This window comes from Myripristis murdjan, chromosome 19, assembly GCF_902150065.1.
Source record: "Myripristis murdjan chromosome 19, fMyrMur1.1, whole genome shotgun sequence".
Lineage (NCBI taxonomy): Eukaryota > Metazoa > Chordata > Actinopteri > Holocentriformes > Holocentridae > Myripristis > Myripristis murdjan.
Window position 1 is genome coordinate 5,400,001 of NC_043998.1, and position 13,829 is coordinate 5,413,829.

General features: G+C 40.9%; 2 protein-coding genes across 2 annotated transcripts; both read left to right on the forward strand.

Annotated features, from left to right (window-relative positions):
• Positions 1 to 3,126: 3,126 nt before the first annotated feature.
• hoxb6b (homeobox B6b) lies at positions 3,127 to 5,630 on the forward strand. Its single transcript, XM_030077927.1, has 2 exons — positions 3,127 to 3,577; positions 5,374 to 5,630. The coding sequence occupies exons 1-2, from the start codon at positions 3,127 to 3,129 to the stop codon at positions 5,628 to 5,630; spliced, it is 708 nt and encodes a 235-aa protein (XP_029933787.1).
• A 1,268-nt stretch (positions 5,631 to 6,898) lies between these two features.
• Positions 6,899 to 8,306, forward strand: hoxb5b (homeobox B5b). The gene is made up of 2 exons (XM_030077929.1): positions 6,899 to 7,490; positions 7,995 to 8,306. The coding sequence occupies exons 1-2, from the start codon at positions 6,899 to 6,901 to the stop codon at positions 8,240 to 8,242; spliced, it is 840 nt and encodes a 279-aa protein (XP_029933789.1). The 3' UTR covers positions 8,243 to 8,306.
• Positions 8,307 to 13,829: the final 5,523 nt, after the last annotated feature.

Genomic DNA, 13,829 nt, shown 5'->3' on the forward strand with positions numbered 1-13,829 from the left:
GGCGATGGAGCTACTGCGCAATCTCTCACCGTGCGCCATGTTAATGTGGCCACAGTTCCATCTATGTTCGTGAAAATGGGGAATCAGTACACACCAGGATTGTGGAATTACTTTCCTGGAATCACTTAGTGTGCTTTAAATATCTAGCAGCGTGGGAAATCTGGCAAAGGACTGAAGGGAAGCGAGAGGACTTGCTCCAGAGTGGCACCCACACTGGAAATGATGGATTATCAACAAAGGTAAGGGCACCATGTTTCTAATATAGCAGACAGCGATTAACACAAGCATAAGTGGTGCTGTAACCCCGTTGTAGCTAAACTGCTGCTCTAATGTTTATTATGTGGGAAATGAGAAGCCCGAGTTCTTGAAGAAATGGCAATTAGAAATCCAAACCATCCGTATGGTTTTTCCTGCGCCATTTGAGCTATTCACAACCAGTTGCTGAACTGTCTGCTTAACCCGCAGGGAGCTGCAGCAGCATCAGTGGAGCCCAGAGGCCAAAATGCACGCCTGTTTCTTTCTTTCTTCCTTTCTTTTCTTTTCTTTTCTTTTTTTTTTTACTTAAAAAGCAGGAAAAAAAAAACGCGTGCCGAGGTTGGGGCCTGTGTGACTGACTGAATGTATCGAATATAACGCAGGGCTGGTTTCGGCTGCAGGCCAGGCAGGCTTCACTTTGTTGTTGTTGCTGATGATGATGGTGATAATGAAGATGATGATGCTGATGGCTGGTGTGGTGGTAGGCATGTGGGCCTGTGCTGCTGCTGAGACATGCTTTAAGCAAAAAATCACCTGTGATTTAAGGCAGACATCCGCCTTTGAGCCTACTGGATAAGAATTTTAGGAAGTCAAGCGCATTTTGCGTGGTGCCGTCTGATCCTGCAAAAACACAGTATCCAAATGTTTTAGAGATGGACTCCATTTCCAGATTTGTTCAAATATTTTTGATTTGGCGAAATAAACAGCAAATAAACGCTGCAATGAATAGGGCACAGTTATTCTGCAAGGGCTTTGTCCAAATGATGTGTCTTTTTCACCACCATTTCGACGAGATGTGAATGAAAGTTTTGGGCCTGTTTCATGCTGACGCTGCCAGTTTGATCAACATTTGGCATAAAAACATGAAACTGTCTGGCAAACTCGCCCTTTTGATTGCACTTGCCAAATGCTGTAATAAGGCTGCAGGGGTTGTGGCCTGGTTAGGGACTGCACTAGTTGCCTATTCATGCCTGAGATTTACATTTTTAATTATCCAAATGTTTTCGAGATGGACTCCATTTCCAGATCCGACCTGAGAAGCTTTATAACAGGATCACACTGGAATTTCAACACAAGAGAGGAATCGAATCGTTCAAGAAAGTCGTTTAACAAGGACCGCTTTAATTTTTCTGCTTTCAGTTGTTCAAAACACATTTTTACATCTTAACAGTTCAGAAATAAATTACATTAAATAATATATATATATATATATATATATATATATATATATATATATAAAATTATGAGATAAACTTGCGTATGCATTTGACTTGGGTTGAATGAAATTTTATTTTCTAAGGAATGGGCCGATTAATCCAATTAAACAGGCACAGAAGTGAAAATGTAGTATAGCCAATTTTAGGCTTACAAGGATGTACATGACAACAATTAATTTAACATTTTAATAATAATTATTATTATTATTATCATAATTCTTCTTCTTATTATTATTATATAAAATCTTACCACAAACTGCCATGAGTGCAGGCTCCCACATAAATAATATTAGCTTATTTCAGTGACTTCGAATAACAATGATAATAAAATCATATAACAACAACAACAACAACAACAACAATAATAATAATAATAATGATAGATAGATAGATAGATAGATAGACAGATAGATAGATAGATAGATAGATAGATAGATAGATAGATAGATAGATAGATAGATAGGCCTACATATAATACATAATAGGTTTAATAATTCACAAATAGACAGTGATATTGAACAGTTCCTTATCCAAACAAGCGGTGTAATTTACTTACATCATTTCTCATATTTTGAAAATGTGACATCAGTTCAGTGTCCACCTCGTCAGGCTTGATAAAAACTGGTGATCTATCTGGTAGCGTGTCCTCCTCTGCTTTCCTCACGTCCTCACAGACTACAGTTGTTAGAGGGGAAACAGAAAGCAGCGTGAACACAAGCCCTTAATGAAAGGAATGTCCACAGTTTAGCATGGCTTTATGGTGATGTTTGAGGTTTCACCTCGGGCAGCTGGATACTTTCTTGATTATAAAATGACAATATTTTGTGCGTGTCAACAGGTCTGAGCACATTTACAATGTGCCATTTAAATATCCCAAAAGCATAATGGAAGTAATGCTTAGACGCACACACACGCGCACGCACAGAGGGGAGAGAGAGAGAGAGAGAGAGAGAGAGAGAGAGAGAGAGAGAGAGAGAGAGAGAGAGAGAGAGAGAGAGAGAGAGAGAGAGAGAGAGAGAGAGAGTTCACTAATGCCTAATTTTCGCGCAAACCACTGCGCAAAGTGTTTTGCCATGTTTTTATATTGCATATAAAAAGGACTGTGTGTGTGTGTGTGTGTGTGTGTGTGTGTGTGTGTGTGTGTGAGAGAGAGAGAGAGAGAGAGAGAGAGAGAGAGAGAGAGTTTGTGTGCTTGCTTGCCACGGAGCGGAGAACGGGACCTCTGCCTGTTTTATTGGATTGTGCAGTATTTGCACTCAGCGAAATGATGTGTGATTTCATGTGGAGTTGTCCTCAGGAATGTTTTTATATGTATTTTGCATGAGTCCGAGCATCTCATCGCATGTGTGTGTACATGCGTGTGTGTGTGTGTGTGTGTGTGTAAGCCCGACAAGCTCGAGCGCTTCATTTCGATTCACCGGGGACCCCTGCGCGCAACAAGAGCCCCCCATGGGTGCAATAGTGCAACCACAGACGCCAGTGATTGGCCAGAGGTTGATCAGATGGTACAGTTCCCCTCTGTATTCAGTGGCACCTCACAACCCCCCCTTTCAGCAAAAACCAAATCTCCGATAAAGTAATGGCAAAACCACTTGGACTATAAAAGACAACAAATCATATTCCTCCGGAGTATATACACCCCGTTGTCCACCCAATGAGTTCCTATTTTGTTAACTCAACTTTTCCCGTGTCTCTACCGGGAGGACAGGACTCTCTCCTGGGTCAGATACCGTTATATTCCTCGGGATACACCGATCCGTTAAGACACTACTCCAACGCGGCCACATATGGAGCAGCCAACATGCAGGAGAAGGTTTATCCCGCCTCGTACTACCAGCAGACGGGCGCCGCGGCCGCCGCTATCTACGGCCGGGCCAGCGGCGGAGCGCCCTGCGACTACAACCCGGTCGGGACTTTCTACAAGGACACTGAGGGCTCCTGCGCTTTCTCCAGCCGGGAGGACCAGCCGCTGTTTGTCACTCAGGACCATCAGCAGCGCAAGTCGGAGTGCCCGGAGCAGACTGTCAACATGAGCAGCAGCATTGACGACAAGTCCTCCTCTCTGATCTACCCGTGGATGCAGAGGATGAACGCCTGCTCCGCCGGTGAGTGGAAAGTGCACGCGCTCCTCTTGTATTGTGTCACGCTGCCTTGAGGTAAAGAGCGCAAGTTAGACAGGATCCTGCTCCGTGATGGAGTGAGCATCCCGAACCGCAGACAGAGTTGCCTGGTAGTTGTGAAAAGCTTGCAATATACTTAACAACGAAGCTTGACTTCGTTTAGCATCACAATAGAAATAATATGTTACATCAGAAATGACATCGAACAAATTAGTTGATTATAGAGCCGACAGCGACCATTTTTAGTCAGTAAGATTATTGATGGCGACACTGACGAGCTCGTTTTACAGAGCGCGGATAGCGTCTTCACGCGCCTCAGGACTTTGGCTGCATCTTCATCATAGTCATCGTCGCCACGCGCACGCACACGCTCGCGCACAGGCCACACACACACACACACACACACACACACACACACACACACACACACACACACACACACACACACACAAACACACACACACACACACACACACAAACACAAGCTGGGCCTACAAGCTCAAGCTTTGATATATCATATGACATTTCAGAGTAGATAATTCTCCTTACACGGAAAAGAACTGTAATAATCCCATCCTCAATCTTATCATCAATTTTACAACGACATAAAAATATCGCAGAAACACTTTAACATAACATGCGGCTAAAAGGTCATAAAATAGCTAACAGCTTATATCAAAGGAGATAGGCCTATTGTGTGTGTGTGCATGAGTACACACACACACACACACACACACACACACACACACACACACACATATATACATATATACATATATTTATAGTATGCACACAAATAAATACAGATAGATAGATAGTCTATGTGTTTCGTATTCATATTTATATATTTATATAGGCTAAAACATGCGATAGGCTCACTAAAGTGAGTATTGTCTCGTGTGCTCTGACTCGCTATAGGAATATTGTAGTGATATCACAGAAGGAAAAAATGACGCACAAAAATGTCACAGTAAACTCACTTGCGCACCACAGACACGCTGCATCTCTATAGAAATACATGAATGCTGTGTTCATAGGAGATAAAATAATTATCTAATGGTTAATAATAATGTTTTGAACAGCTGACATATATTTGTTTCGAAGGAACTGGTAATTTTAAACTATTATACCACAGACATACTGCGCATTTCTGTTTGAATGTTATAGGAATTTTACGTACAATAAAGTCACTATTACGTCAAGAATATAATTCTAAAATTATAGGCCTAGGAAAACATGAGATTTTGAGTATCTTATGATAAGATCGCTATAAAGTGACCACTGAGTGACCTTCTCCAGACATCTTACATACAACCCTATGATCATATCATAGTAGCCTATTATAATCATATCAGTGGAGATAATATGCAGCTATTGTAAGTGTGGCAAGGCCTGCACTATAACTGTTGTATGGCTACCGCGACAGACATACCCCTACTGTAGGAATATATAGCCTAGGGATATCATAGGAGTTCACAGGAGATTAAAAATTCTTTAACGAGCAGGGAGATTTAAAAATACTATTAAATTCATGAATGAATATCACAGACACACTTGAAATCCACATTGGATCGCAATGTTAACATTATTATCCAGCTATTTTGAGATGAAACACACCTCATTAGCCTACTTTACAATGTTCTAAATTTCCACTTTATTGCATTTTAAATATGATGACTTAGACCAAATTGTTGATGCAAAACAATTCCAGAGAGGCTGTTTATCTTTAATACCAAAATTCAAATTTGGCATTACTTAAAATATTTGACTTTTTTCCCCAGGTCCATTTGGTAACAGTGGACGCAGGGGCCGACAAACCTACACCCGCTACCAGACCCTGGAGCTGGAGAAGGAGTTTCACTTTAATCGGTACCTGACCAGGAGGCGCCGGATAGAGATCTCCCACGCCCTGTGCCTCACGGAGAGACAGATCAAAATCTGGTTTCAAAACCGCAGGATGAAATGGAAAAAGGAGAACAAACTCCTCAATCCCACAAAAACAACCGAGGAGGAGGAAGAGACGGAGAAAAAGAGCTAAAAGGACACTGGCCTTTACTTGTGTGTGCACCCTCCCAGACATCACAGCCCACAAGTTGAGGAATGTGAAGATGATGTACGATTTCTCTGTAGATAAAGTGCTGCATATCACATGTTAGAGACGTGTAGAGTGATAGACTTTATTTGAGTATCTGCACGGTAATGTCTGTATTAGGTTAAAACCAGGTCCTCCTCTGTTTGTCCTTGTGCTTGTGTGTTTCTTTAGGGGACTATGCAAATCTGCCAAATGTAAATAATTTTTAGTGTTTAGTTTTCAACAATGTTGTTACCTCATCATCGTAGGCCCACTAAGTTTTTTGTTCCCCCTCCTCCTTGACATTAAAAGAGGCTTTGTCTTACTGTACATCGTGTGGTGTAGGCTAGTTGTTCTATAGTCTATAGGCTTGTTGTTTACAGCTGTGCCATGAACAGTTTAAAGTTTTGTACAGATAAGAAATGTTACATGTTATTTATTGTTCTTCACCTGTGTTCAATGCACATCCGGATACTGTGTGCAATATTTTGTTTAGGAAATTGTACATAGAAATAAAGGCTTTTTGATGTACATACACTGGAAAATCTTGTGGTGTCATTGCTTACGACAAAAAGCTGCGTGCTATATTATTATTATTATTATTATTATTATTATTATTATTATTATTATTATTATTATTATTATTGGTGTCCATAGTGCGCTTAAATATTTGTACCTCCTAGCTAGAAAAACTGGTTATATCATTTCAATTCATATACATTTCGGTTTAATTCTAGTCTCAATAATAAAATAATTCTAATTTGGTGCACTGCACATTAAACTGCAACATTTTAGTTGGTAAGTCTTTATTGTGTGTTACCTGAGCCTTTTGTGGCCTACACTATTAGCACCTTACATAAATGATAAATGGCTCCGAGGCCTGACAGCTTATCCCGGCAGGGCGTTACCCTGATTGTCCAGAAGATGGCGCTCTCTACCTGCATGGCTAACAGGGCGCAGTGGGGAGGCACCATTGACTGGAGCCTAACGACCATTATTTCGTCATCATTTGTAACCATGGAGCATGAATTACCTCTTGAAGTCATCAGTGAGGATTTACGACTGGTCAACAAAGGCACGTGATTCCCGAACGCTCTCCCATATTTGGCCGCATACCTGGCAAAGTACAGTAGGGCTTCATTGCTTATAATTCATGATTGCATCCATAAATCGTGCAAGCACACAGGATTATAGCGACAAAGATCTACAAATCGAGGCTTTAAAAATCCAAGCAAATGAGCTCTTACTTTGTAAACTCGTTCTCAGGGCGCTATCCAAATGGCTCCGACTATCAGTTACTAAATTATGGGACTAACGGCGCTGTGAGCGGCTCGTTCAGAGACCCTGGCACCATGCACTCCGGGTCTTTCGGCTACAACTACAATGGCATGGACCTAACCGTGAACCGCACCAACACCGGCAGCCACTTCGGGGCCGTGGGAGACGATGCCCGGGGTTTCGGGCCGGACGCCCGGTACAGACAGACACCCAACTGCTCGCTCTCATCTCCAGATCCGGTGACGCCGTCGTGCGCCACGGCCAGCCGGGAGCCCCTGGAACTAAAAAGCTCCTCTCCTCCATCTGACCGGAGCACGACCTCGACCGGCAACAATCTCAACAAAAGCAACAGCGCTCATTTCACAGAGATAGAGGACACCAGCGTCGCCTCCGAGACCGAGGAAGGCGCACACAGCAGCGGCGGATCCAGCACGGCACCCCGGGCGCAGCAGCACCAGGAACCCAACGCCACCTCCTCAACTCCCACATCAAATGATTGCCAAACGCCACAAATATTCCCCTGGATGCGGAAACTGCACATAAGCCATGGTATATATACATATAATACTATTTTGTTGTGAAGGATGTCACGCTGTCGTTTGGTGAAGTGTCATAAATCTGTCAAGTGTTGCATGAGTGAGCCAGGGTCGGTGTGGATGAGAGACGAAAGGCAATATTTGTTAAGTCCTTAAGAGATAGTTTGACTTTGATGGGGTCCAGGTTAATTGCCGGTAAACTGGGCATAGCCTAAAAGATAATGTAGGATTATTTGTGAAATATGTGGATGGGATTTTGTATTTAGCCTAAATGTTGGAAATTGTAAGGTTGGCTGTCGGCGGGGCTGGACAGAAGAAAGGCAAAAATCACGGAGTCTTGTCTGTTTTATGTGTTGTTGTGTTGAATGCATGTCTCCCTACATTAGCACATTTCATGTTGTGACCCCTTTGCCCATGATAACTCACATCATCACGGTGTAGCCAAACTAGCAGACCATTTCCCCCTGTTGTTGTTCAGTGCAGCTGCTAATTTTCTGGATTTTCTATGAAATTGTAGATATGACTGGACCTGATGGGAAAAGGGCCCGAACTGCGTACACCCGCTACCAGACGCTAGAGCTGGAGAAAGAGTTTCACTTCAATAGGTACCTAACCAGACGGCGGAGGATAGAGATAGCCCACACCCTGTGTCTCTCGGAAAGACAAATCAAAATCTGGTTTCAGAACCGCAGGATGAAGTGGAAGAAGGACAATAAACTGAAAAGCATGAGTCTTGTAACAGGAGGGAGCGCCTTCCACAACTGAGTTTTGCATAACTTGGGGAATAAAATAATAATAATAATAACAAAAAAAAAAAAAGAGAAATCCATGAGTACTGTAAAGCTATTGAAACCGCAGCACCTTCCAGCATGCTATTGTGATAGACAAAAAAAAAGTATTCTGTGGTCTTAAAATGGCATTTTTAGTTTACTGTTGTTGTACTATGATAGCTTAGATGTCATTATTTGGAAAATAATAAGAGATGTAAATATTATTGGGGGTATTAATTGTCCATGCTCTTTGCTCTCTTGAAGGTCGCCATGTTTCACTTGAGCTCTTTATTGTGTAACTTCTTGACGGTCTAACAGGAGTAAATTCAGTGTACAGTTTAAAAGTTTCCAAACCATATGCTGCTCTTCATTGAATGTAAACCTAATGTATGATGGGGCCATTCAAAGCGCTTTAGTGTAAGTTTTAATGCTATTTTGATGGTTATCTTGTGGCCAGACCATAACTTTCATAAACAAGCCAATGTGTAGCTATAGAATATTTTGTGCATCTATTGTTTAGAACTAATTATGAGCAATGCAAATGTACTCAACCTGTCAATGTGATAAATTTTTAGTGCAAAGGGTTATTCTGTGGATAGGCAGTGATGTAAGCTTTTCTCGCCAATAAGCTTTTTGTATTTGTAAGTGAACTCATAGCGCTTGAAATAAAGTTTCTCTCAGTTGCTTTGAATGTGTTTCCAGAGTGTATTATCAATTAGCATTTTATTTTGGAAAAAAAAAATCCTCAGTCATATTTAGGCTCTTGTAACATCCAATTTCAAAGAGGAAGCGCAGTAATAACTTAAAGACTGCTCGACTCGCATGTAGCACATATTTGTTAATGATTAACCATAAGGATCTGTTAAAGTGTCAGACGCACAGCAGAAACATAGGCCAAATTATTTGATGCCATCGGACAACTTTTGGTTTTACATAAAGAGAGTGAGAGAGAAAACACAAGAAAGATTTGGCATTTAAAACTTACCTCCTCTGACCTCTACGCTGCCAAACTGCTTGTTTGCTTGTTGGAAATAGTCTGGTGATTAAATCCAAAAGAGTGGGCTTACAGGTATAGACAAGGCACGAAGTTGGCAAAAATCCCCTTTACCAAAGATTGTATAGGCCTATATTACTTACAGACTGTGAAAAGTCACGTGAGGTCCATAAAGTTGGTTTTATGGTTTTGGGGAGTAGACAATGTACTATATAATTCACAACCTTGAATGAAAGTGACGGCTTAACTGCATGGATGGGACTGGAAAGGCTGGACTGGGGAAGTGGTGTCCAGTCATATTCTCCAATCTGCTGGAAACTTGGACTAATTGTTTCTACAAAATACCACACACATACTTTCTAAAATATTATCCTGAAATGTCTAAACATTAAGGTTTTTTCTTCAAATTCCTGTCGCACTTAATGTCATCTTGGCACTTAGCCTACAATTAAATGACAAAGGGAGGCTTCGTACAAAATTTTATCTCCAGAAGAATACTAAGGCTACTATTTGACACTTTTATGATTTTTATTAAAGTGTTAAAACTTGTTCTGTTTGAAAAATACTTTATACAGTAGTTGCTGCTTATCCTTTGGAAATATTGATTACCCATGGTTTAGGTTTCTCGTATTTAAAAAAATGGAAAAGGAAAAAGGAAATTCAAGGTGCTCTGCTTCCGAAACGCAATGTGATATTGAGTAGAAAACCCTCAACAGTCGACCTTAACACTAATATAAGAGCTTTTATGGAGCTGCCATGAAACGAACTTGAGCAAGGTCTTGGAGTGATTTATCCCGATCTATCAAGTCACTGAGCGGGCAAAGGTGAAGTCTCGGACAACTTTGGGCTGGACACAGGCTTCAATTGACTCAAATAAATAAATCACAGGCTATATTCTATGGTATATGCTATAGTCTATCAACAAATAAAAATTAAATAATGCAATCAGTGTAGTTTCAAAACTAAAGGCCATGCCTCTTAGTCTGCAACGAGACTTCTGCAATATTTTCAAAGTCTTTTCAAACTCATTTCAGGTAAAAACTAAACCAATGGAGGGCTATATGGGTCCCAGACATTTTCCACATATTCATAACTATTAAGTGGCAATTTAACCAGCGTAATGAGTATTGCATATTGATAGGGGTAATCTGTACCCGGATCTCATGCATAATTCATACCGTCGGGATCATCGCTGGGTCAGTAGACGACAGACTACCGCCGCAGATGCAGCAGAAAGCGCAGGCTTGGCTCAGAGCTGATAGAGTTTGCACTGTCACCACCAAGACTCAGAAGACTCACGCCTGTGCAAAAAACAGGCAGGAGAGTAGGTCTATCTTTATTTCACTTTCAAATGAACTACATAACGACTGTGATCATGGTAAAACATTATGACATAATAGGTAATTTTAACAGAATTTTATTCCAGAGGTTCCTGTTTTGCCAAGTTTCGTTTTTTTATTGTCTGAAACTATATATGGACAGTGATACACACATAAATAAAAAAGGTAAACCACCCTAAGGCAACACAACAGCTATTATTAAGAAAAATCAATTTTCAGAATTATAATAACAGTATTCCAGAAAGCATCACCTTATTAAAATCACCTATCATTGTGTAACTTCATTTTCTATGCAATGCATTTATGTAATTAAGATTTATCCATGGTCTAATAAAGGAATGCAAAGGGGTGAATAAATAAAGGCAAGTATAGGCCTAAAATTAGTTTAGTTTACCCTTCACCGCATCCCTTTCAATAGATCTAATTAATTTCGGCCTCCCTATGCTCAGGGCTGTTTATTGAAATTTAATGCAGTGTGATTATTTTAATGATGATAAAAACACATGACAGAAATGTCACCTTGAACGTTTTTGAGGACGAGCAACGCATTCCTTCTTGTTAGTTTTATCGTGCCACCGTGAACATTTGGCAGACTGCTCAGTCTGTGGTGATGTAAGGCACCTGTAGTGCCAGCAGAGGGCGCCTCAGACCGGTCTGGATAATGATGGATGGTTTCTCAACTACGGCTCTTATCATCGGGGGCATGTAGGTTACAGCAGAACACAGAAAAGCCATGTCATTTCCAGCCTGTTTATTACTGTCCTTAAAAAAACAAGTTTGAGTTGCGAGCATAAGCCTTAATTCATGACAGTCTTCTTTAAAGTGAAACCGTTACACTGCTCTGCATCCCTTTAATCTGGCAAAGACAGCAATGGGCTATATGGCCTCAAATTGCCTTGGCTATTCATTTAAAAAGCCTACGCTTAATTCCAATACAAGCGGCGTAGAAGTTGTTAATGTGGGGCCTGGAGGGGGGTGAAACTCAGGTCATAGCGTCAACAAATATTAAAATGTCCGCGGAGTTCTTCGTCAAGACCACGATGCGAAGCTCCTTCAGAAGTGAGGAAACTCTGAGATAATGTGCACACAGGCTGTTTGTATATAGCCTACACAGTGGCGAAAAATCACTATAATGCTCCTATAGGGACTCATAGGCTGCAGTGTCTGTGGCTACTTAATAGTGAGTTTACAGTGATCTTATAGTGGGTTACTTAATGGCATTTTATCGCCAAAGGTATCTCTGTAATATTCTTATAGAATAGACCTATTTTCTTTCTTGTGATATTTAAGCCTATAGTATCTGTCTAAACTTGATCAAAGGGTTAAAGTTATTTTTCCTAACGGTGTAGAAATGTCTAATGACACACAGCAGTTTGTTTCAGTTTCAATAAAAGAAAGACGCAGGCCTAACAGAAAGAGAGGAGGGTGGTGTTGCACAAAGCCGGAACAAAGGTCAACTTCAGTAAATTATTTAATGTTTGAAATGTTGCCGTTAGCTACATTTACAGGCGAGGACAAAATGCACAGGATGCTCTGAATCTCGTCAATATTCATAATTTTAAAGGAGCTGCACCTTCTGCTGCCTGCCAGGCCCTCACTGACTTCCTGTCATCTATATATACCCTGTAGATCCGAATTTGTGTAAATATACCAGCAGTCACAAATTCGCACCTTGGGGAGTATGTAGTTGATGACACTTCACCTCGGGGAGGACAAGAAGATGGGTCAAGACGTCATGGGACGTAATGGCCATGGACACACGCAGATCTTGTAGTTTGCTGAGCAATTGCAAGAAGTCCAATTTTGGCTTTCTTTCTTTCTTTCTTTATTATAGAAATGTAATCATTTACCATTTCAAGGAGAAAAAAAAATATCCATATGCAAGCCAATTTAGTGATTTAGGCATAGGCTATATAGCATAATAATTGACCACTTTGACCAAATAATAATAATAATATCCTGGCAAATGTTATTGGCAGTTTTTTTTACAATTAAATTATCGCTCTATTGTCAAAATAGCCTAATAATACTTTAAAAAAAAAACAAAACAAAAAAAAAAAACAGCGACTATGAGACTATAGAAACTCTGCAACTCTGCTTTACAGTGAAAGACCTATTTTCTCTAAAAACAATTTTACACTTTTTTTCTTCAAGAGAGCAGCCCTAAATGATGTTTTGATGTTGTAAGCCTACACTAAGTCAATTTGATGCGTGCCTGTATAGGCTGTTTGAGAATATGGCATCTGTGAAAGTTTCAAGAGAGGCCTTCAGTGTGGGCATTGTTCAGGTAATCATTTATCATGTCTTTTCCTCGGTACACTGTTGCCATGTAGATAGTCGAGGAGGAGTTAGGAAGCAGGGAAATCTGAGGACCTTGCAGCCTCTTTGCAAGACTCGCCGTGCGGACGAGGAAAGCGAAACAGCAGTTTAAAAAAAGATGAGACCGAAAAAAGTAAGTTTTCTAAAGCGATATGATGCATAACCGTGGTGATTACGGGGCTGGGTAAAGACTTTGGATCGCTTGGGCTGCAATTTGAGAGAAAAATGTCAGAGTGACGGAGTACAAATTAGATGACAAGTGCTGTAGGCCTACCATGGTAAGACAACACATCCTGGACCCATTTGTTAAGTTTTTTTTTCTTTCAAGTAGCCTATGTCTTTAACAGAGTGGGGCTGCTATTTCTTTAACACATATCCATATGAACTAACAAAGATTTCCCCCACATCTGTAGGCCTATATGCTTTTTGAGGGAGTGAATTCAATTGGAAAGTTGCTGCTGCTCTGTTTATTCAACTTTCTTTGAATTACCTCAGAGTAATAAATCCTCTCTTGGACACATGTTTCCTTCAGCTAATTGTGAGAGAGGTTGCGGTGCGGTGCATTTGTCAGGCCCGCAGCATCCTTCAAGCTCCTCAGACTGGCGGGGGGATCCATCACAGATAAGACAAGGCAGCCTGAAGAGTCTGGATCTTGTATGGCTCTGATGATGATGATGATGATGGTGCCGATGATGATGATGATGCTGATGATGATGATGGGATGTAAAGTGCAGCTCGATGTGGTCACAGAGGAATGTAGTCATATAGGGCATGGAAACTGAATGACAGTTGAGCTCTATATGGATCAGACATGCATTTGGAGTATGTCTTGATTCAGTGCACTGCCTATCATGTCAGTTCATCTGCATTTTCCCCAGGCCTCCTCCGCTCCGGTTCACATATCGGACGACGGCTTTGATTTAATGTGA

Bases quoted from the DNA above. Each gene is read 5' to 3' on its own strand.
- hoxb6b (XM_030077927.1), top strand. From the start codon at position 3,127: ATGAGTTCCTATTTTGTTAACTCAACTTTTCCCGTGTCTCTACCGGGA. The intron at 3,578-5,373 runs GTGAGTGGAAAG...TTTTTTCCCCAG, and splicing joins GATGAACGCCTGCTCCGCCG to GTCCATTTGGTAACAGTGGA.
- hoxb5b (XM_030077929.1), top strand. From the start codon at position 6,899: ATGAGCTCTTACTTTGTAAACTCGTTCTCAGGGCGCTATCCAAATGGC. The intron at 7,491-7,994 runs GTATATATACAT...ATGAAATTGTAG, and splicing joins GAAACTGCACATAAGCCATG to ATATGACTGGACCTGATGGG.